This window comes from Anas platyrhynchos, chromosome 18, assembly GCF_047663525.1.
Source record: "Anas platyrhynchos isolate ZD024472 breed Pekin duck chromosome 18, IASCAAS_PekinDuck_T2T, whole genome shotgun sequence".
In the NCBI taxonomy this organism is placed as follows: Eukaryota; Metazoa; Chordata; class Aves; order Anseriformes; family Anatidae; genus Anas; species Anas platyrhynchos.
Window position 1 is genome coordinate 2884959 of NC_092604.1, and position 20382 is coordinate 2905340.

Here is a 20382-nt window from a genome sequence, read left to right on the forward strand (position 1 = left end):
TATCATGAACAGCACAGCCAGCAGGACCAAGGAGGTGATCGTCCCCTTGCATTCTGCTCTGGTGAGGCTGCACCTCAAGTACTGTGTTCAGTTTTGGGCCCCTCATGACAAGAAGGCCATCGAGGCCCTGGAGTGTGTCCAGAGAAGGGTTACAAAGCTGGTGAAGGGCCTGCAACACAAGTCCAGGACACAAGGAGCAGCTGAGGGAACTGGGGCTGTTTAGTCTGGAGAAGAGGAGGCTCAAGGGAGGCCTTATTGCTCTCTACAACTACCTGAAAGGGAGGTGTGGGGAGCTGGGGGTTCGCCTCTTCTCACAGGTAACCAGCGATAGGACTAGAGGGAATGGCCTCAAGTTGCACCAAAGGAGGTTCAGGTTGGAATTTAGGGGACATTTCTCTGCAATAGTGAGAGTCATGTCACAGTTTGGACTTTTTGATCCTGTTCACTAACCAGATTTGCTCTAGAGATGCTAGAAATGCTAGGTCTTCAGGTATCTCTGCTTCAAAAAGTACATGCTTCCCTTTACAAGGTTATGGTGCCTTTGGTGCAGAAGAGGCAGGGCTTTCAGGGGGGTGAAGAAGACTCCCAGAAAAAAATGTTCCCCCACCTACCTTACTAAGGCTCTTACATCCCAGGCTCTGTACCTGTTGAAAAACGTGTGCAACAAAATTTGGGAAAGGTGCAAAGTCCAGCTCAGTGATATGGCCATCCTGTCCAGCATCTGAAGTTTGTGAAGCGGAAAAAGCTGTTGAGTTTGAGCACAGGTAGCAGACTCCTAGTTCTGCTGGCAAGTAAGCAGATTTACGACCGGAGAAACAGCAGGTGAGGCAGTGCTGTGAGCAAACAGGATTTGCGCCTGACGAAGCACCAGCACCAGCCTGGCTTTCCGCGGGCCTCCCCCTGCTGGGAAACAGCTGCGGGCAAAGGCCACCAGGTTACAGGCGGCACCCCGCGCCCTGCGGCTGCCGGCGGGAGGCGCCTTCCCGTCCCCGCGACCGGAGCCGGCGGGATCCCGAGCGGCCGGGATGAGCCCTGCGGGCTCGGGGGCGACCGAGGCCGCTCGCTGCGCGGAGGGGCCCGGCGGGGGCCGCTCCCCAAGCCGGGGGGGAACGGGGCGGGGGCGGCGGAGCCCCCCGGGACGCGGGCGAGCGGGGAGGGGGCGGCTCGCGCCGCGCCGCAACTCAAACCAGCGGCCACGCCCGCAGCCAATGGGCCCGCGGGGCTGCCCGCCGCCAGCCAATGGGAGCTCGGGGCTGCCCGCCGCCAGCCAATGGGAGCGCGGGGCCGGGGCGGGGCCGGTAGCCCAGCGCGGCGAGGTGCCCTCGGGGCGGCGGCCGCGGCGATGGCTCCGGAGCGCGGGGCCCGGCCGCCCCCCGCCGGGCCGCCCCCCGCCGGCACCGAGGGGCTGCCCAGGGCCTTCCTGCAGAGCCTGCGCACCCTGTTCGACATCCTGGACGACCGGCGGCGGGGGTACGTGCACCTCCGGGAGATCGAGTCCCGCTGGCAGGGGGCGGAGGCTCGCGAGCTGCCCGCCGGTGTGCTGGAGGGGCTGCGGCGGGCGGCGCCGGCCAGCGGCTACCTCACCTTCGAGCGCTTCGTCCTGGGGCTGCGCGCCGCGCTGCCCGGCGCCGACGGTGGGCCCCCGGTGAAGGGACGAGCCCCGGGGCGCGGCGGCGGCGAGCCGCGGGCGGCGGAGAAGGAGAAGGAGAAGGAGAGGGAGAGGGAGAGGGGCCGCGGCACCGCCGTCAGCGCCTCGCGGAGCCTGGAGAAGCTGCCGAGCCCCTGCGGCGCCGAGGAGCGGCGGGGGCAGAACGCGGGACACCGGGAGCCGGAGCCGAGCCAGCCCCGGGCGCGAGGTGAGAGGCGCCCCGGCATCCCCGGGCCGGCTGCGGCTCGAGGGGAGACTGCGGGTGCGGGTCCCTTCACCAGGCCGGAACGGGCCCGCTCTGCGTGCTGAAGGTGTCTGGCCGTGTGCGGGCATCGCAGCAGAGCTGGCAGCGTTGCGAGTGATCCAGCGGCACCGTTGCCGGAGAGTCGAGTTAGGCAGGGCAGGCTGGGATCCACACCCATGGCTAGGTCTGGTTCTCAGGCAGCACAGACCTGTTCTTTCTTTTTCATTTAAAGCAACAGTAAATTCTTCCCCCAGGCCAGATGCAGAACTCTGAGAAGTCGCTGATATTTTTTATTTTGTCTTCAGTGGGCTTTGATTCAAGTTCTAGATAAACCGGAATGGAGAGCGCACAGTTTGCAAATCCTGCTCTGTCTCGGGCTTGTTCTTCCCTTTACATTTCTCCTCGTGTGGGCGCTTGTCTGTTTATAGTGGTGACAAGAAGAATTAAGGGCTTTACAGTAACATGTCCGTAGTTGTCCTCTGGCACAAAGTCTGTAGGTGACCTTCCTTGTGGGGTGGATCATGAAGCTGATCATCTCTGAGAGTTGCTGGGCATTGGGATGGGGAAGCAAACTCCTGAGAGCCAAGCAGCTTTGCTTGAGTACCAGCCGCAGCTGTGTAGTCAGAGTTAATGCTGTGAGTGTGCATTATCAGAAGGGGTTGCTCCATGATTTCAGGCACATTTTGAATAGTGAAAAAGAGTGAAATCTGATTCAACTGTTTTGTTAATTACGTGGCACAATTTACAGCAATAAATGAATGGGAAAGCAGCAGTAGGGAGATGTGCTTCAGTGTCCCCAAGCACTGTCCAGGCAGTCAGGACAGGGAATGCCCCGTAGCCACTGGCAGAGCTTTGGCTGCAGAGCCCAGCAGCAGGTCGCTTCCTCAGGACCTGGGGTCCCTGTGCTGGATCTGCCAGGGTTCTCCTGATCCTGGGCCAGTGAGCTGTTAGAGGGCTTTGTGCTGTCTCACATGGCTTTGTCCTAGGGTTGCAGTCTGGCATTGCACCTAAAGTGGGGCATCCACCTACTGCTGCAGGAAACATGGCTCTGACCCCCATCCCAGCGTTCTCCATCCTTTGCTTGTCTTAGATGCAGTGACTGGGAAGTTCATGGAGTGAGGTGATTCAGCCAACTGAATGGGTGTAAAATACATTATTTTTATACTTTTGTGTGCTTATATGTGTTCTTTGGCATGATCATTCAGTTTGATGGGCTGGTGAGAATTTTGGGCTGACAAAGGCAGGAGAGGGAGAGCACCACTTCTGGCACCCATCTGCACATTTACCAGTCACGGTGCAGCATGCTGAGTTTGGCAAGGGGGAGACTTGTTCACTAATGTCTAGATTTGCTGCTAATAAATAGGAAGTGTTATAAGGAATACAGGACTTGTTACCTATTCCAGTGAAGTGTGTTGAGATCTACTGAAACAGAGCTCTGTGTGAGAACTTGGTGTTTGTTATTGCAACACTTGAGCAGGACGACTTCCTTTACCTTGGGAAAGTTGTCTGAGCTAGTTTGCCTTCTGTTCCCCACCCTTTCCTTTTAAACATTGCAGAGATTGTCTGCTTCTCATTTTGCCTCCAGACTAATCACTAGAACTTACTTGGTGGAATGTTATTAAAGTGGCTGGTTGTTTTATCGTCAAGAATGTAAATCCAGAAAAAATTGAAAAAAAAATCCTGCTTGATAAATAATCATCAAATTGAAAGCTCTCTACTAGATGGGACTGAGCAGATGACTACTGCAGAATATAACTTTCTGGTTGCTGAGGATCTTTCCATTATGGTATGGTATACTGATGTCCTGAGCCTGCAGGCAGGTTTAGTGCCTCAGCCCTTGCTGCCAGCTTCCCCAAAAGCAGGGCTATATTCTGGCAACAGGCTTAAATTTTAGACTAATTCAGCAACTTAGTGAAAGTTATAACTCAGTTACCATATGTCTTTTAACTCTGGATCCTGCACACCTGCTCAGTGATACCCTCCACTGCAGAGGGCTTTCCTAAGCATGTGATTGTACTGGTGCATATTCCCTTCAAAGGGATGTGAAAGATTCAAGCGTCAATGAGGCAAGACTTGGCTCTTTTCTCACTGAGGAGAAATGTTGGTCCAGTAAGGCCTGTCTCAATTAGATTACATCATTTGGGCTTAAGGTTATTCTTAGCCTCCAGTCACATGATGTACCTTTTGTAAGAACTCTAGCTGAGAGTGGGGAGATGGTGTATCAGTACTTGTAATCATCAAAGTGTTTGAGGGCGCTCTCCCTGTCTTGTGTTCCTGAGGAAAGGAGGTACTGACAGGATGATACCCAAGCTCTACTTCCTGGCCCAGGGTGGATCCGCGTGTGACAGAGGTAATTTAAGTATGAATTATGGCAAGATGGCAGAGGCTGAGGGCTAGGATCTTCCTGGCACTTTCAGGTGGTGCAGTGAGCCAGTGGGACAGAATTCAAGTCCCTGTTCCACCTTCATCACTGACTTCTGTTAGCATGGGCAGAGACATGATAGCATGGGCTTCTGAAGACATTCCTGCTCAAAGTCATCTTCAAGGTTCTCAGAAGTTCGTGTCAGCCAGGCGATGCTGGAGCAGCCTGCACATCATAAGCAGTTGCTTCGTTGCCAGCCACAGTGTCCAGGAGCCCACTGATATGCCTGGCACGAGGATCACAGAATCGCAGAATTGTAGAGGTTGGAAAGGACCTCAGAAGATCATCGGGTCCAACCCCCCTGCCAAAGCAGGTTCCTTAGAGCAGGTTGCCCAGGTAGGCATCCAGACGGGCCTTGAATATCTCCAGGGAAGGAGACTCCACAACCTCCCTGGGCAGCCTGTTCCAGTGCTCCGTCACCCTCACCGTGAAGAAGTTCTTTCGCATGTTGGTGCGGAACTTCCTGTGCTGTATCTTGTGGCCATTACCCCTTGTCCTGTCCCCACAAACTGCTGAAAAGAGGTTGGCCAAATCCCTCTGTCTCCCACGCCTCAGGTATTTATACACACTGATGAGATCCCCTCTCAGTCTTCTTTTCTCAAGGCTGAACAGACCCAGGTCTCTCAGCCTTTCCTCATAAGGAAGATGTTCCAGCCCCCCTATTATCTTTGTGGCCCTCTGCTGGACTCTTTCCAGGAGGTCCCTGTATTTTTTCTGTCTTTTTTGTACCGGGGAGCCCAGAACTGGACACAGTACTCCAGGTGAGACCTGACCAGGGCAGAGTAGAGGGGGAGGATTTTCTCCCTTGACCTGCTGGCCACGCTCCCTTTAATGCATGCCAGGATCCCCTTGGCCTTCTTGGCCATAAGGGCACACTGCTGGCTCACGGTCAACCTTTTGTCCACCAGGATCCCCAGGTCCTTCTCTGCAGAGCTCCTCTCCAGCAGGTCATCTCCCCGGCCCCTACTGATCCATGCGGTTGTTCCTTTCCAGGTGCAGGACTCTACACTTGCTCTTGGTAAACTTCATTTGGTTTCTTCCTGCCCAGCTCTCCAGGCTGTCCAGGTCTTGCTGAATGGCAGCACAGCCTTCTGGTGTGTCAGCTACTCCTCCCGGCTTCGTATCGTTGGCGTACTTGCTGAGGGTGGACATTATTCTCTCATCAAGGTCGTCAATGAAGATGTTGAACAAGACCGGACCCAGCACTGACTCCTGGGGAACACCGCTTCACACAGGTCTCCAGCTGGACTCTGCGCCACCAATCATCACCCTCTGAGTTCGGCCAGTCAGCCAGTTCTCAACCCACCTTACTGTCCACTCCTCTATCCCACATTTTTGCAGCTTTGCTAGCAGGATGTCATGGGAGACAGTATCAAAAGCCGTGCTAAAGTCAAGGTAGATGACATCCACTGCTCTCCCCCCACCTACTCAGCTGGTGATGCCATCATAGAAGGCAACGAGGTTGGTCGAGGACAACTTCCCCTTGGTGAATCCATGCTGACTACTCGTCATAACCTTCCTTCTCTTACAGTTGCTTGAAGATGGCATCCAGAACACGCTGTTCCAACACCTTTCCAGGGACAGAGGTGAGACTGACTGGCCTGTAGTTTCCCGGATCCTCCTTGCCCTTCTTGAAGACCGGAGTGACGTTGGCTATCCTCCAATCTTCAGGCACCTCTCCTGTTCTCCAGGACCTTTCAAAGGTGATAGAGAGCGGTTCAGCAATCACCTCTGCCAACTCCCTTAGCATACATGGATGCATTCCATCAGGACCCATGGATTTGTGTGCTCTGTCACTTCTAGCTCCCCTCCCTTCCCTCGTCAAACCTAGTTTAAAGGCCTGGTAATCAGCTCTGAGAGCTTGCTCCCCAACACACTTGAGCCCCACTTGTCGAGTTGAATTCAGTCAGCAGCCCACATACCTGGCTTCTCAAAGGGCTGCCCGAGATCGAAATACCCAAATCCTTAGTCCAGACACCACCCCCTCAGCCGTCCCGTTCTCCTTCTTTCTGGGTCCTGGTCACCCAAAGGGAGGACAGAGAAGAACACTACCTGCACCTCTGATCCCTTCAACAATCTTCCCAGGGTTGCAAAATCCTTTTTAATATTTTTATAGTTGCAGCTTCCTGGGATCCTACCTGAATGACAACAAGAGGATAGTAATCCTTCGGTTTAATGAGCTGTGGCAGGACCTTCCTAACGTCTCTGACACGTACCCCAGGAAGACAGCACACCTCTCTGGATAGGTTATCTGGGTGGCAAATAGCAGCCTCAGTGCCTCTCAGCAAGGAGTTTCCAATCACTAAGACTCTACATGCTATTTTTGTGGCATGGGTTGTGATGCAGTTCTCTGCCCGGCCCCAATCCCTATGCTCAGTACTTCCCCCAATCTTGACACACTTTGCAGGGTTGCTTCCCAGGTTCGTACTACTGTCCAGACCCTCAACCTCATCATGTTCCTGCCTGAGAAGGGAGTCGCCAACAACAACTACCCTTCTGTCTTTCTTGGTGGAGGCAGTTTTGAGGCGTGGAGTCAATTTCCTCGCCCTAGGCATCCTCCTGGGTACACTTTCTACCTCATCCTCACCCACCGGTCTCTCAAGCTCCAGGGCCTCAAACCTGTTGCGTAAGGGCACCTGGGAAGGTGGGGCCAGTAGGACGGGGGTGTTGCACGTGAGGTTGAGCAGGGACATGTTTCCATTCCTCTTCAACTCCCAGGTCCCCTCCCTCTGCCCGACTGCTACAGGGCAGGGGGTCCACCCCCATTTGGGGTGTCCCACCCCAGTACCTTTCCTTCAGGCCCTGCAGGGAGTTGCCCCACCAGTCTGTCTCCCTCTCACACTCCCTGGTGGCCCTCAACCTCTCCATCTCCTCCTTGAGCTCTGCCATCAGGCGGACCAGGTCATCCACCTGCTCACACCTTACATGCACAGTATATCTGCCTCCCTCAGAGGGCAGCAACAGGCTCAGGCACTCCCTGCATCCAGAGATCTGAACTGCTGCATTTTTGAGCAGGCAGTCAGTCAGAGTGGTTGCAGACTTTCTAGAGAGAGCTCTCTGCCTAGTGTAGACCATTGCGGCCTAGCTAGTGGCAAACAGCCATTAGATGAGTTGTTCTTATGGGCGGGGGGGAATGCTCTGCCCTGCCTGAGCCCACCCTGCCCACACGCACTGCTGTGCAAACTGCCGCCGAGGATGGTGAGGCTGATGTTGGAGATGTCACTGTGCACAGAAGGCACCATGACAGCTCCTTGCTGCTGGTTCTTAGGTTGTCTGCTGCAGCAGGTGTCTCAGCATTAGGGGTCTTTACCATTGTGGTTCCCTATGGAAAAGCTTTCATCCCTGCTGAGAGCCAAGGAATTATGATATGGGGTGGTAAGTGCCTTGCCCAAGGGGTCTGCAGTGTCTATGGGCACTGCCTCCTACCAGCGCAGCCTTTGTGGCTAGGGTGGCCTGGCTCAGGTGGCCTGGGAGGGAGGAGGCAGGACCTCTCCTGCACCTTAGAAAGGCTGATCCTTACTCATAACCAGAGGTTCTGTTTTAGTCACTATGTTGTTAGCTCAGGTGCACAGAGCTCATTTGTTTGACTGGTGAACACATTCTTGTCGAAGTTTCAGCTCAGATCAGCCTGTGGGCTCCACTTTTATCATGCAACACAGACCCAATACTAGCACTTCTGGGTAACAGCAGCAAAAACTGTTTTAACATGTTGTTTCTACCCTGCAGCTCTTCCCAGAGGTGCTTCTGGTTTTGCTTTGGGATTCTGCTTATCAAAGCTACTCTCAGTTTTGGGACTATTCTTCTGCTTCCCCATCAGGATGTGTTATAGGTCTGCTAGGAGAACATGTGCATAGCTGTGCCAGTCTTGCTGTTTTAGCTGTCCCTCACAGGGTGTATGATATGGGTGTATGAAACTAAAGACAGTTGGCAAAACAGATAAATGAGCAATATCAAGACTTTGTGCTTAGTGAGATGCCAGAGACCTGTCTCTGCTGGAGCACTTGCTGATAAGACAAGTGGGACACTGTGATAAACCAGCAGGTGGATTTTTCCCATACCATCATGGCCCCTCTCCTCAGTGACACAAAGTGACAGGCTGAGCAAGGTTACTTCATAGCATGCCACTGTTGGGGCACTGCCTGCTATGAGTGCAAGTCTAACTCCTGTTGCTGAACTAATAGATACGTGGCACCACAGACACCCACAGTGTGGTGCGATTCTCCCCAACCTCACTGCCTTCCAGCTCCCTCCTGTGAATCGAGCTTGTCTTTGAGATTCATGGTGACTTCTGTCTCCACTCACTTCTCCTGCCCTATATTTCTCTTCCTTCCCATCTGTGTGCTCTGCTGAGGAGGCTTGTGCAGCAGCTAGGTGGTGTGCCTGGATGTGCAGCACCACGCATCCTGCCTCACCACTCCCAGTCCTTCATGCCCATCTGCACTGGAGAGCATGCTAAACCTGTGGCAGTTTGCTCAGGTGCCTGGGAGCCAGCATGTGCCCAGTTGCCTCGCTGCCTGCTTTCATTTGCCTACTTCCCTGCTGCTATTTTCTGGTTCTTTTTTGGTAAAGCAGGGAAAGCAAAAAGCTGTGATCAGAGAGCATGGTGAGCAGCAAGAATGAGAGGGGTGAGCACACGGTAGGGTCTGCTGGGGACTCGGCAGGGGACTGGAGCAAGGAGGGAGTGCAGCAGGCTTGCTGCCTGGGCATGTCTGGAAGGGGTGGTGACAGCAACCTTGGTGCCCTGGTACCACAGTTCACAGCAGCAGGGCAGTGCTCTAAGCTCATCCAGAAACATGGAGCTGAGCTGCCTGGGACATGGCTGCAGGACTGTCTTTCTGGCAAGTTAGCCAGGGCATGCAGTACAGGGCTTGTGCTGATTTCAGAAGGTGCTTAGCCAATACCTGCTTTAGTGTACAAGCATATAGCATGGGCAGGAGACATCTGATCCAGCCTGAAATCTGCCAGTGTGAATTTAATCTGCAAAAATAGGTTATGTGTGGATTTGGACCAGCATAATTTGTATGTAGTACATCAGCCTTTTGCTAAATAGGATGTTAGGATTTTGATAAAAATTTGGTAACCCTATAGCCAGATTGTTGTATGTTTAGACCAAAGGCATGCAGCTTCTGGTATGCATCACCCCCTTTAGCACCAAGCACATATCTGGGTGGGGAAGGAAAGTGTATTTGTTCTGAAATGTGTTGGTCTGATCTCCATGACCATCTCCAGAGCTGCTCTAAGTGGCTGCCCCCTCCAAAGAAAGCCCCTTGTGAGAGCTGCCACAAGTGACTGGAGAAGGAGCTGATCCCTGACTCTCTCTGATGCTGCTGGGTTGCCACTGTTTGTACAAATGGGAGCAACTGTGTGAGCCCGTCACCAAACGGGAGCTGCCTTCAGGAGGAGGTGAGTGCATGGCAGGGCCTGTGCTTCCTGAGCAGAAGTCAGGGATCCCGTGAAGACTGGACTGAAAACTGGAGTTGGCAGTAATGGTTTAATTGTGCTGGAACTGAAGCAGCATTGCCTAGAAGTTGCCTGCTTTTTACAGAAGATGATTACCAAAGTCTGTTGCCGGCCTGGCATAACAAAGTAAGCTGTTGCTGAGGTCTGGCTTGCCTGCACAAAGATGTGAGCAGGTGCTATGTGCAGTGCTTCCTCAGCTGCTGCCTGCCCTGCCTGCTTGCAGGGCTACCCCACGCACTGCCCCACAGAGGGGCCATGGGGAGGTTTTGTTGCAAGCAGCTGATGCTCTCATGCTTTCATCTGTTACAGGTATTGATGTTAAGTCTGCTGGGCAGTCCCAGGGAGATGGTGGCCATGGAGGCACTGGGGACGTTCGGAGACATCAGAGGGGACATGCAGAACACCGAAGACACACTATCGCCAATGGTGTGGATTTTAGCATGGTAAGAAAACAGCCTTGTCCTGGGCTGCAGTCAAGGGGCCTGCCCCTGCAGGATTTCTGTTATAAAGCTGTATTGATGTACATTGTGGTCTTGCAGTTACTTCCAAGGTGTTTTCTGTCCTGAAATGTGCAAGAGAAAGAGAAGTTATGGTTTCCCCTGTGTCCCATGGAGCAATGTCAGCCTATGGAGTTGGCACCTGTGCAGTCAAACACTGTCTTCATGGGCAAAAACTTGGGTAGAGAAAGGCAACAATTTACCTTATGGTACAGGAGAAGGCCCCAGTGCTGCAGTCATCTGAGAAGATTGGTCTCTGGGCTTTTCAAGCATGCCTTGCGCAGAGCCTCAGTGCTGTGTCCTCTGCTAGCTGTTCTTTGTAGGTCAGGTCTCAAGCATGCTGATCCTTGTGGCTCCCAAGAGATTTTTGCTATTAATGCAGAGAAATCTAAACTGAATTTGCCTGGGAAGCCCAGTATCAAGGGATCTGCTCCCCTCTCTGTCCCTGAATGGAGAGGTTTGGATCAGCTTGCCCAAACCAAGGGATCCGCACTGCTCCCAAGTGGAATAGCGAAGCTGCCTGGGCATGTTGCCCACAAGCTCAAGCCAAGACCTTGCCTGCAGGATGAGTGATCATCTGGTCTTTCTTGCTTTGTCTTGTGGCATGAGGGCTGCAGGCAAGGCCGTGACTCTCACATCTGCAATTCCACTTTTGGCACCCTGGTGTCACCAGCTCCCTGATCTGAGCAGGGCCAGCAGGCTGCATGCATGTCCTTGTGCAGCATTGATTACAGCATTGCACTGACCTTGGGCAACATAACATGCTCTGATTCCCGGCCTGGCCAGTCTGGGGAGGGTGCAGTTTATGTACGCATGGGAAAAGATTTGTTGGGCTTACAGCAATGCAAGGGGCTGGGTCTTCCTCTCTCAGACCGAGGGGGTCTCTGCTGAGAGGTGCTGACATGGAGCAATAAATGTGGATGTGTTTGCCTGGGATTAGGGGTCCCTCTGGTCCTCAGGTTTCTGGTGGTTGGACATTGCTGCTTTGACAGGGTATGCCCCCTTCCTCCCTTAGCAGGGCTCTCACATGTGCACATGGCTCCACGGTGGAGTGCAGCAGAGGTGTCATCACTGCCGTGAGTGTGAAGTCCTGCCTGGTGCTGATGAGGAAGGGGATGGTGGCCAGGGTGTCTTGCTGAAGGCTGGTGTTTGTTCCCAGCACTGCCACAAGTGCTGTTGCTTTTAGCGTTGCCATTGCCTTTGTTTCCCCATGGTGCATAGTTGTGTGGGAGGTGGGATGCAGGTGCTCTACCTTTCTTCCATCCATCCATCTCTAGTGTATCTGAGTGCTGCTCTGCCTTTACATGTTCCTCCTCCCAGAGATAGGATGCCTCCACTTGTACTGTGGGGGTTGAGAAGTCTTCCCAAGCACCAGGGCAGAAGTATTTGGTACCAATTCCACTTCTGAGTATGCAGAGACAGTTGGAACAGGTTTGAATCCAGCAAGAATTGAATCTGCATGCAGGGTGGAGATCTTGCCTGGCTACCCTTCCTCCCTGATGAAGGGAGGATATCTGGCAAGACAAGGCACACAGCTGTGATTAGGCTAATCTGCCTAAAACCGGGGGTGGGGGGACGCACTGTTGTCCATCGTGTGTCCTATAGGCGCACTAGGACCTGTTCATCCTCCTCAGCAAAGCAGACGAGTGGGGCCTGTGCTGCAGCCCCAGGACCCTTTATGATAGACAGCTGGTGACTCCTCAGATGTTCGGTGGGTTTTGTTGTTGTTTTATTTTCAATGTGTCCATTGATTGATCCAATTTCCCCATGTCCTTGGCATAGCTGGAATGAGACCTGTGAGAGGCCAAGCACTTTTGTTTGCAGGCAGCCCAGAGAAGAAGCACTCTCCCCTCCCCTTCTACCACAGGCAGTGACCAACCAAGATGTGCTGTGCCCATTCACAGAATTTCTGGGTTGGAAGAGACCTCAAGATCATCAAGTCCAACCTCTGACCTAACGCTAACAGTCCCCACTAAACCATATCCCTAAGCTCTACATCTAAACGTCTTTTAAAGACTTCCAGGGATGGTGACTCCACCACTTCCCTGGGCAGCCCATTCCAATGCCTCACAACCCTCTCGGTAAAGAAGTTCTTCCTAACATCCAACCTAAAACTCCCCTGGCGCAACTTAAGCCCATTCCCCCTTGTCCTGTCACCAGGCATGTGGGAGAACAGACCAACCCCCACCTTGCTACAGCCTCCTTTAAGGTATCTGTAAAGAGCAATAAGGTCACCCCTGAGCCTCCTTTTCTCCAGGCTGAACAAGCCCAGCTCCTTCAGCCGCTCCTCGTAAGACTTGTTCTCCAGGCCCCTCACCAGCTTCATCGCCCTTCTCTGGACCCGCTCGAGCACCTCCATGTCCTTCTTGTAGCGAGGGGCCCAAAACTGAACACAGTACTCGAGGTGCGGCCTCACCAGAGCCAAGTACAGGGGGACAATCACCTCCCTAGCCCTGCTGGTCACACTGCTTCTGATACAAGCCAGGATGCCGTTGGCCTTCTTGGCCACCTGAGCACACTGCTGGCTCATATTCAGCCGACTATCCACCATCACTCCCAGGTCCTTCTCTGCCTGGCAGCTCTCCAACCACTCATCTCCCAGCCTGCTTGGGGTTATTGCGCCCCAGGTGCAGGACCCGGCACTTGGCCTTGTTGAACTTCATGCAGTTGACCTCAGCCCATTGGTGCAGCCTATCCAGATCCTCCTGCAGAGCCTTCCTACCCTCGAGCAGATCGACACACGCGCATAGCTTGGTGTCATCTGCAAACTTACTGAGGGTGCACTCAATGCCCTCATCCAGATCATCGATGAAGATATTAAAGAGGACCGGCCCCAGCACTGAGCCCTGGGGAACACCACTAGTGACTGGCCTCCAACTGGACTTGACTCCATTTACCACGACTCTTTGGGCCCGGCTATCCAGCCAGTTTCTAACCCAACAAAGCGTGCGCCAGTCCAAGTCAAGAGCAGCCAGTTTCTTGAGGAGAATGCTGTGGGAAATGGTGTCAAAAGCCTTGCTGAAGTCAAGGTAGACCACATCCACAGCCTTTCCCTCGTCCACCCAGCGCGTCACTTTGTCATAGAAGGAGATCAGGTTTGTCAAGGAGGACCTGCCTTTCATAAACCCATGTTGACTGGGCCTGATTGCCTGCTTGCCCTGCAAGTGCTGCGTGATGACTCTCAAGAGGATCTGCTCCATGAGCTTCCCTGGCACTGAGGTCAAACTGACCGGCCTGTAGTTTCCCGGGTCTGCCCTCCGGCCCTTCTTGTAGATGGGCGTCACGTTTGCTAGCCACCAGTCAACTTCCACCTCCCCATTCTCCTGTCCGAGAAGCTGCTCTGCCCCTAGCTGTATCCTGTCCTCTGCCCCTAGATTGATTCCATCTGTCCCTGCACCTGACAGAACTGCTGGTATCCCACTGCTCTGTGGGATGCTGCCTCTTCCTCCAGTTCCCATGCTGACCAGCAAGCCCAGTGGGACCAGGTTGGGATAGGCAGTCACACGCTGCAGCCAGAACTGGATGGGGGTCCTTGCCACATACAGAACCTTCTTCATGCCCCTCAGCAATACTCTGTGTAGTACCAGGGCTCTGTGGTTCTTCGTGTGGGTACGTCCCCTTCTCTCTGTTTGTCCATATGAGCATGTGTGTGTGAGTGGCTGCTGTATTGTAAACAGCACGTCCAGAAGCAGAGGGAGCAAGAATAACCCTGGCATAAGGGGTGGCTGGCACGTGACAATTGTGAGACTTAGGGAGTAGAGGTGGGGACAGAGCAGTGCTGGCAGCCTGAAGAAGCTGTTGGTACAGTCTAACCTGTTTGCTGGAGGCAGTCAATGTTTAGGGTCACTTCTGAGCTGAATTGTTCCCGTCCAGATGTTCTCCAAAACAGACGAAGAGGTTCCTGAGTGTCCAGCAGTTTCTAGGCTTGCCTGCTTGTGTGATCAGAGTGCTTATGCTGGATAGAGAGCTGTCTGCCCTCCACAGTGAAGACTCTCCTGGTGCTCAGGCTGTGCCACAGGCTGTGGAGGTCAGGCAACATCACGGCAGAGAAGGCAGGCAGCCATTTGCTTTGGGGAGTGCTGGGAAATCCAGCCCAGTGCTCTCGACGTGGAGGAAGGCCTTTCTGCCTTGGAGCAGCCACAAGGGTGGCTCAGGAGGGCTGTGAACTGGGGGAGCAGGCTCACTCCTGCTTGGAGAAGGGGACAGGAGTTGGACTCAATGATCCTTATGGGTCCCTTCCAACTTGGGATATTCTATGATTCTATGACAGGGAAGAGTGAAGGCTGATGAATTGTGCTGTGGTCATTCTGTTCTTCTGGGAACAGACCCTCCTCTTCTTGACACCTCCGTGATTTCCTCGTGGCAGTGCAGAGCCAAGGGGCCTTGGGAGAAGGGTGGCAGCAGAGCAGGGAGGCCCCTTGTCAGCTGGGCACAGGCAGCTAGGTGCTGCTGCTGTCTGCTGTTGATGGAGGGCCCAAGCTGCGTGTGCTGCAGCAGGTTGTGGCTGGCAGGGCCCTGTTCTGCTTGTCCCAAAGGGGTGGGGGCAAAAGCCCTGGGTGCTCTGTTAGCAGCCCTCCAGACATGTGAATATATCATGTCCCTCTCCATATGACTTGAGCTTGAGCCTGAAAGACTAAGCAGACACAGTCAGCAAAGGAGAAAGCAGAGAGCTGGGTAAACAGGACTGTAGATTTTGCCTGGGGTTCTGGTCTCTAGATAGCTTGGCTGCTCTCTGAAAGCCAGGTGAACTTGTGCTACTGATTGAAGCTTGCAGCCTCAAGAGGATTTGGACAGTGGGTGCTGGCCCTGTTCTTAGCTCATCCTTGGATAAATGACAAAGCAGAGAAACATGCTTCTTCACTAAGAGCTGGTGGGTTCCCTAGACAGGAGGATGGAGGCAACCTGACTGCCCTTCAGCTGCTGCAATTGTTCTCCCAAACTGGAGAATTCTTACTCCAAATCAGGATCAGCCAGTGGCTATCATCCAAATTCTCTGCAGCTTTTCATGGGGAAAAGAACTGACACAGCTGCTGGTAACCAAATTCCTCTGTGTCTCATGAAGAAACCAGCTCCTTGGGCTTGACAAGACTAGGCTAGAGGAAATTGCTTGAACTTTGGATTAAGTTGATCTGTAGATGCCTTCACTTGGGATCTAATGGGGCAGTGGTTCTCTGAACATTTGACTTGGACCTGAATGAGGAGAGGATAACACATCTGTGCACTGTCCTGCAGCTGAAGTATATGAAGGAGCTGGAGCAGGAGAAAGATTTCTTGCTTCAGGGTCTGGAGATGGTTGAACGTGCCCGTGAATGGTACCACCAGCACATCCACTTCATGCAAGAACGCCAGAGACTCCTGGGAAAAAACAAAACCAGTACTGTGAGTCTAGGGCTTGTTCTGGGGATTCCCATCTGCTTGGGAGGGCCCGTGGGATGTGAGAACTGGGCTGGGATGTTTTGGTGCACCCAGTAGTGGCCTGACTCTGCTGCCTCTGCTTGTTGCGTGTGCCCTCACTGTTTGACTGAGGATCCCAGAGGGGCTGGGGACACTGTACCAACCCTCGCTTGGCAGAAGAGAAGAAGCATGGCAGCAAGTAAGGAGGGTATGAGCAAGCCCCTCCACGTGCCTGGAGTGGAGCTGTGGGGTTGCTGCCTGAATGGGATCAGGCCTGGCCTCTCACCATGGTGGATTTCCCAGGTAAAATTGCCCAATGCAGAGAGGCCGACCCTTCCTCACCAACTGGGACATTCTGCTGCCCACCTGCCAGCCACAGGGCTCTTCCTTGGGCCAGCCCACCTGGAGGAGCCCTAGGGCAGCACAGGAAGGGTCTTCCCTTGTGTGGGCACGCATGCCCTTGGCACAGCTTGCACACCCCCCTCACCTCCTGCCAGGCTGCATGCAGGTTCAGGATCAGAGCATGACAGAGCAGCCACAACCTCAGCCCTTGTGCTGTCTGTGCCATAATGCCAGGCTTGAGGCTGGTGTCTTGCCTTGTTAACATGGGTATGTCCCATGGCCTGTGCAAGCTCCATGCTACAAAGGTGCAGGGCCAGCTGAGACATGGAAGCAGGTGGGTGCCCCAGCTCTGGGAGGTGTTTGGAGGGGGCTGAAGGCCAGCCAGCCACCAAGCCCTCTCTGCAGGGCAGAATGACTCCCTAGAAGCTGACCACAAAATAATGCCTGGACTCTTCTGTCCCATCCCCCAGGACTTCTTCCCTGATGGCAACCAGAGCCACCTGGGCCACCTGCTTCCCAAGCTGCAGGAGGTGAACCGCTGCCTGGGTGACCTCCTCTCTGCCATGGGCAAGGTGAGAGAGCAGGATATTAGCAGCTTGCCATCACTTGTGTGAGCTAGGTGCCTGCCCTTTCTGCCCTCACACTGACAGCTGGGCTGTCATTGGAGCTGTCAGTTTCCCCAGGCTCTAGGGGCCAACTTGACTCTGTTGGCAAGACAAGGATGGCAGACAACCAAGAAGATAGTGCAGCTAGTCCTGGGCTAGGATGGAGGATTCTCAAGGTATTTGAAGGAATAAATGAGGTCCCCAGAAAGGTGTAGACCTTGTCATGTGAACAAGGAAAGCATCCTGCTGAGGTGCTCAACCAGTCCTCTTAGAACTGGCTGTCCTGGATGCCAGGTCACATGGCTCCTGGCAGGAGCAGGACATACTGGCACGAATGATTCCACTTTAGTCTAGAAAAGCCTTGGTGGAGACCCTGTGATGGCCTGTGCTGACTGTACTGGTGGGGTCTTAATCCTGTGTAGGACTGTGTAGGGCTCAGCTCCCAGTCTATTAGTTCCCCATGGGTCACAGAAACAGCTTTTATCTTGGGACACAGGCTGGGGAGGGCCACCAGGAAGAGAGTTCAATGTCTCAGCCCTTCCCTTCATCTTCTCCACAGCCAGGGAACCCTTCCTCGACTCTGAGCAGGCTGGCCCCCACGGCCCCCGTGGTGTCCCCAGCCTCAGCGGGTTCCCAGCAAGCCATCAATATGCTGAAAGAGCAAAACCGACTTCTCACCAAGGTGAGTGGGGATGATGGAGAGGAGATACACTTACAGAGAAGGCTGGGAGGGAGCCATTGTGGAAAAAGTATGTGACAGTTAGAAAGTGTTCCTTCAACCTGGCCAACCTTGGTCATCCTGGAGAAGGGCTATGGGCTACACCTGGAGCCTTTCCATGTCCTGCAACTGGGTACTCCTCCTGTTGAGGGGCATGTATCCAGCTATTTACTAGGTGAGGGACCATGGACATGGACCTCATTTTCCCTGCCAAAGGGAAAAGACCATGACAAACAAAGGCCACAAGAGGGTGCAGATGCTGCATCTTGGGTCTGCAAACAGTGTTTCTGGGAAGCAGACACCAAAGATACCCTGCTAGGGCCACACTCAACACAGGAATTCGCATCCTGGCACATTTTGGGCTGTGGGGGGGCTTAGAACAGCTGAGCCTAGCCCGGCTCACAGATGCCTCAGGCACAGCAGAGCTCTGATCAGCATTTTCCTCCTCTGTCCTGTGCAGGAGGTGACCGACAAGTGTGAACGCATCACCCAGCTGGAGCAGGAGAAATCTGCTCTGATCAAGCAGCTCTTTGAGGCTCGTGCCCACAGCAACCATGAAACAAGCCAGCTGGACTCCACCTTCATCTAGTGCCTGTCCCCCAGTACTCTTCCTGGCCCCGCACTTGAGCTTCCCCAGAGGGGTTTGTGGGGCTGGGACTCTTGCCCTAAAACCATTACATTCATTGCTCCAGGTGTGGAGCTCTCAAGAGCTGTGGAGGTCTAGAACTGCCCGTGGCCTCCCTGTGGGAGTAAGCTGGGGACAGCACTTCCCCAACCCTGCTTGGGCAGGCCTGGGGAGTCTACCCTCCCTGCTGTGCTTGGCCAGCAGCACTGCTTGCAAGCCACTCCTTTTCTAAAACTGACTGCAGTGACTACTCCCCCATCCCGTGATCCCCAGTGTGTTGGGGGAAACAAACGCTACCTGTGCTGTGTGCACGGGGAGAGGTGGGGGGAGAGCTGCTGTACTCTTGGCCTGACTTAGGCTGAATTCTGGCTGCTCTTAGAAAAAGATGATGCATCTTGAACACTCCATCTTGAACATTTCCAGGCAAGCCTGGTCATTGAAAGGTACCCTGTCTGTTGCTTGTTCCTCTGTCAGGGGACAAGATTAAAAATCAGTAATGGGGCATACCTAGCTCCTCCCTGCTGTCTGTTGGTGGAACCAGACTGGGCTAGAGCAGTGCCTGAGCTGGTGCTCCTCCTAGGGCAATCTCTTTCTTCAGTTTGATGTAGTGATGCCATAGTTGCTGTTTATATGTCTGCAGGCTCCTATAGTTAATGAGCCATAGACCCAAATGAGGTAACCATGTACCTCTGAGCTGCTGTTTCAGGCTGTTTGCAGATTGAGGCAGATACCTCTATGTCACTTTATTTTGTTTGACCTGGTAAGCATTTGCTTATAAGCCTGTCAGTCATATTTTTTCATGATGACTTTAGAAGGACAATAACAGAAGCCTGATTTCACATTGGGGCTTTAGGACTTGGTTTCTTGAAACTGAATGTGGGTGATGAAGAGGAAGCTGCTAGGCTCTTTCTTTGTACATCTCCAAGTGGAGAAATGGGAGCTTTGGGTGACCTGGTAGTATATGCAAGCTACCTGGGGTGACGTCCTGGGTGTGAACTGAATCCTTCTCCAGCTCTATGGGGTGGTGGTCATGTTAGACTGGTGTGTCTCAGGACACCTCCTCCTTCCCACCCAGCTCAATGATGAGGCTTGAGCTGTGGCTTGGTACTTGGTACTTATGGTACATTCATAGGAGATCCATAGGAATTCCCATGTATCACAGTCCTAGTCCTTTGTAGCTCCAGGACCTTTCTCTTCAGCATTGTTTGTGCTTGGACTCTACTGGCACAATGCACTGAGCTGGGCAAAAGGTTCTGGACCTGCCCTGCTTTAACAGGTTTAGCTCTGTTGGACTGGGAACTGTAAAAACCAGTTCCTCTCCCACTCCTGGGAAGATGTTTCTACCAGTCCAGTGCTGTCTGTCCTACCCAGCTCCTCTCTGAGCTTCATCTCGACCTGAAGCTCACTGCAGGGCATTTGGTCATAGTTCTTCCTTTGTGCCTACTGCCCCCTGCCAGAGTGGGGATCAGCAGAGTGTCGGGGAAAGGAAGAAGGAGCAAGGCCATGGCAAGTCATGTCCTGTATCTGTAGGAGTATGGTGTTAGTTATCCCCTGGGCATCGGTGCCTGCCGTCTCTTTGATGTCTCCTCTGGTGCCCAGTCCCTGTTTTGCCTGAGGCTGAAGGAAAAGTGTCTCTCTTCATAATCTGTCTTTAGGAATAATAAAGTGGGGTGAACTGCTTAGTTTATCCTTCTGTTTCTCTGACTAAATCAGTCCATTTGTTGCTGCAAGCCTTGCAGTTCCTGACTGTCCTGTCCTAAGGGATTGTGGGTGAGCTGAGGTTGCACAACCGCAACCTGACCATGAGGAGTACAGTGGGTCTCTGCTCCAGGTTGGGTTCCCATGCTCTTTCCCTTCCCCTCTGGGCATCCCTATGCTCTTGGGCTGGGGACGCTGCCAGTCTTCCCTTGCTACTGTTGGATGGGATCATGAAATCCCCATGCACCCCCCTCAGACTTTAATGTTATTATTTCTTCTCAAGCAATGCTCCAATATAACCACCTCCAATGACTGTGGACAGCTATGGCCGCAATGACTGATGCCAGCTCTGCAGTTGTCTTCCTGCACAGAGAGCCTGAGAGGAACTCTCTGGCAGGGTACATCATGGTGCACATCCCTCTGCCTTGCACCAAAGATGGCTGCACCTGTGCCAGGTGAAGCTCAGGGCCCTGCACTGGCAGGAGGCACCTTCCTTTGACATTATGCAGAGCCATGACCTGGGGAGAACTGGAACCCTTGCTGCACGCTACAGAAACCAACCTGCAGCACTGTGCTCTGCAGGCGAGCTGTCCAAGCCTCTGCGTTCCCAGTATGGGAGCAGAGCCATGGAAGGAAGACCTGCGCCAAGCCTCCTATGCCTGGGAGAAGAATCATTGCAGCAGCCTCTTTCAAGTGGTGATTAGGGTAGCCACAGTTCCCAGACAGGGC

General features: G+C 53.5%; 1 protein-coding gene across 3 annotated transcripts; it reads left to right on the forward strand.

The window, feature by feature from the left end:
* Positions 1-1255: 1255 nt before the first annotated feature.
* SAPCD2 (suppressor APC domain containing 2) lies at positions 1256-19636 on the forward strand. 3 transcript variants are annotated; one of them, XM_038165145.2, is made up of 6 exons: positions 1256-1856; positions 10084-10217; positions 15504-15650; positions 16478-16579; positions 17172-17294; positions 17791-19636. In XM_038165145.2, the coding sequence occupies exons 1-6, from the start codon at positions 1271-1273 to the stop codon at positions 17917-17919; spliced, it is 1221 nt and encodes a 406-aa protein (XP_038021073.1). In that variant the 5' UTR covers positions 1256-1270; the 3' UTR covers positions 17920-19636. The 3 variants fall into 3 exon arrangements, with proteins under 3 accessions (XP_038021073.1, XP_071881374.1, XP_071881375.1); XM_072025273.1 differs by lacking the exon at positions 16478-16579; XM_072025274.1 differs by lacking the exon at positions 15504-15650.
* The last annotated feature ends 746 nt before the right edge of the window (positions 19637-20382 follow it).

Excerpts from the sequence above, each read along its gene's own strand:
- SAPCD2 (XM_038165145.2), top strand. The coding sequence starts at position 1,271 with ATGGGAGCGCGGGGCCGGGGCGGGGCCGGTAGCCCAGCGCGGCGAGGT. Across the intron at positions 10,218-15,503 it reads ATGGTGTGGATTTTAGCATG|CTGAAGTATATGAAGGAGCT; the intron begins GTAAGAAAACAG and ends ACTGTCCTGCAG. Across the intron at positions 16,580-17,171 it reads TCCTCTCTGCCATGGGCAAG|CCAGGGAACCCTTCCTCGAC; the intron begins GTGAGAGAGCAG and ends TCTTCTCCACAG.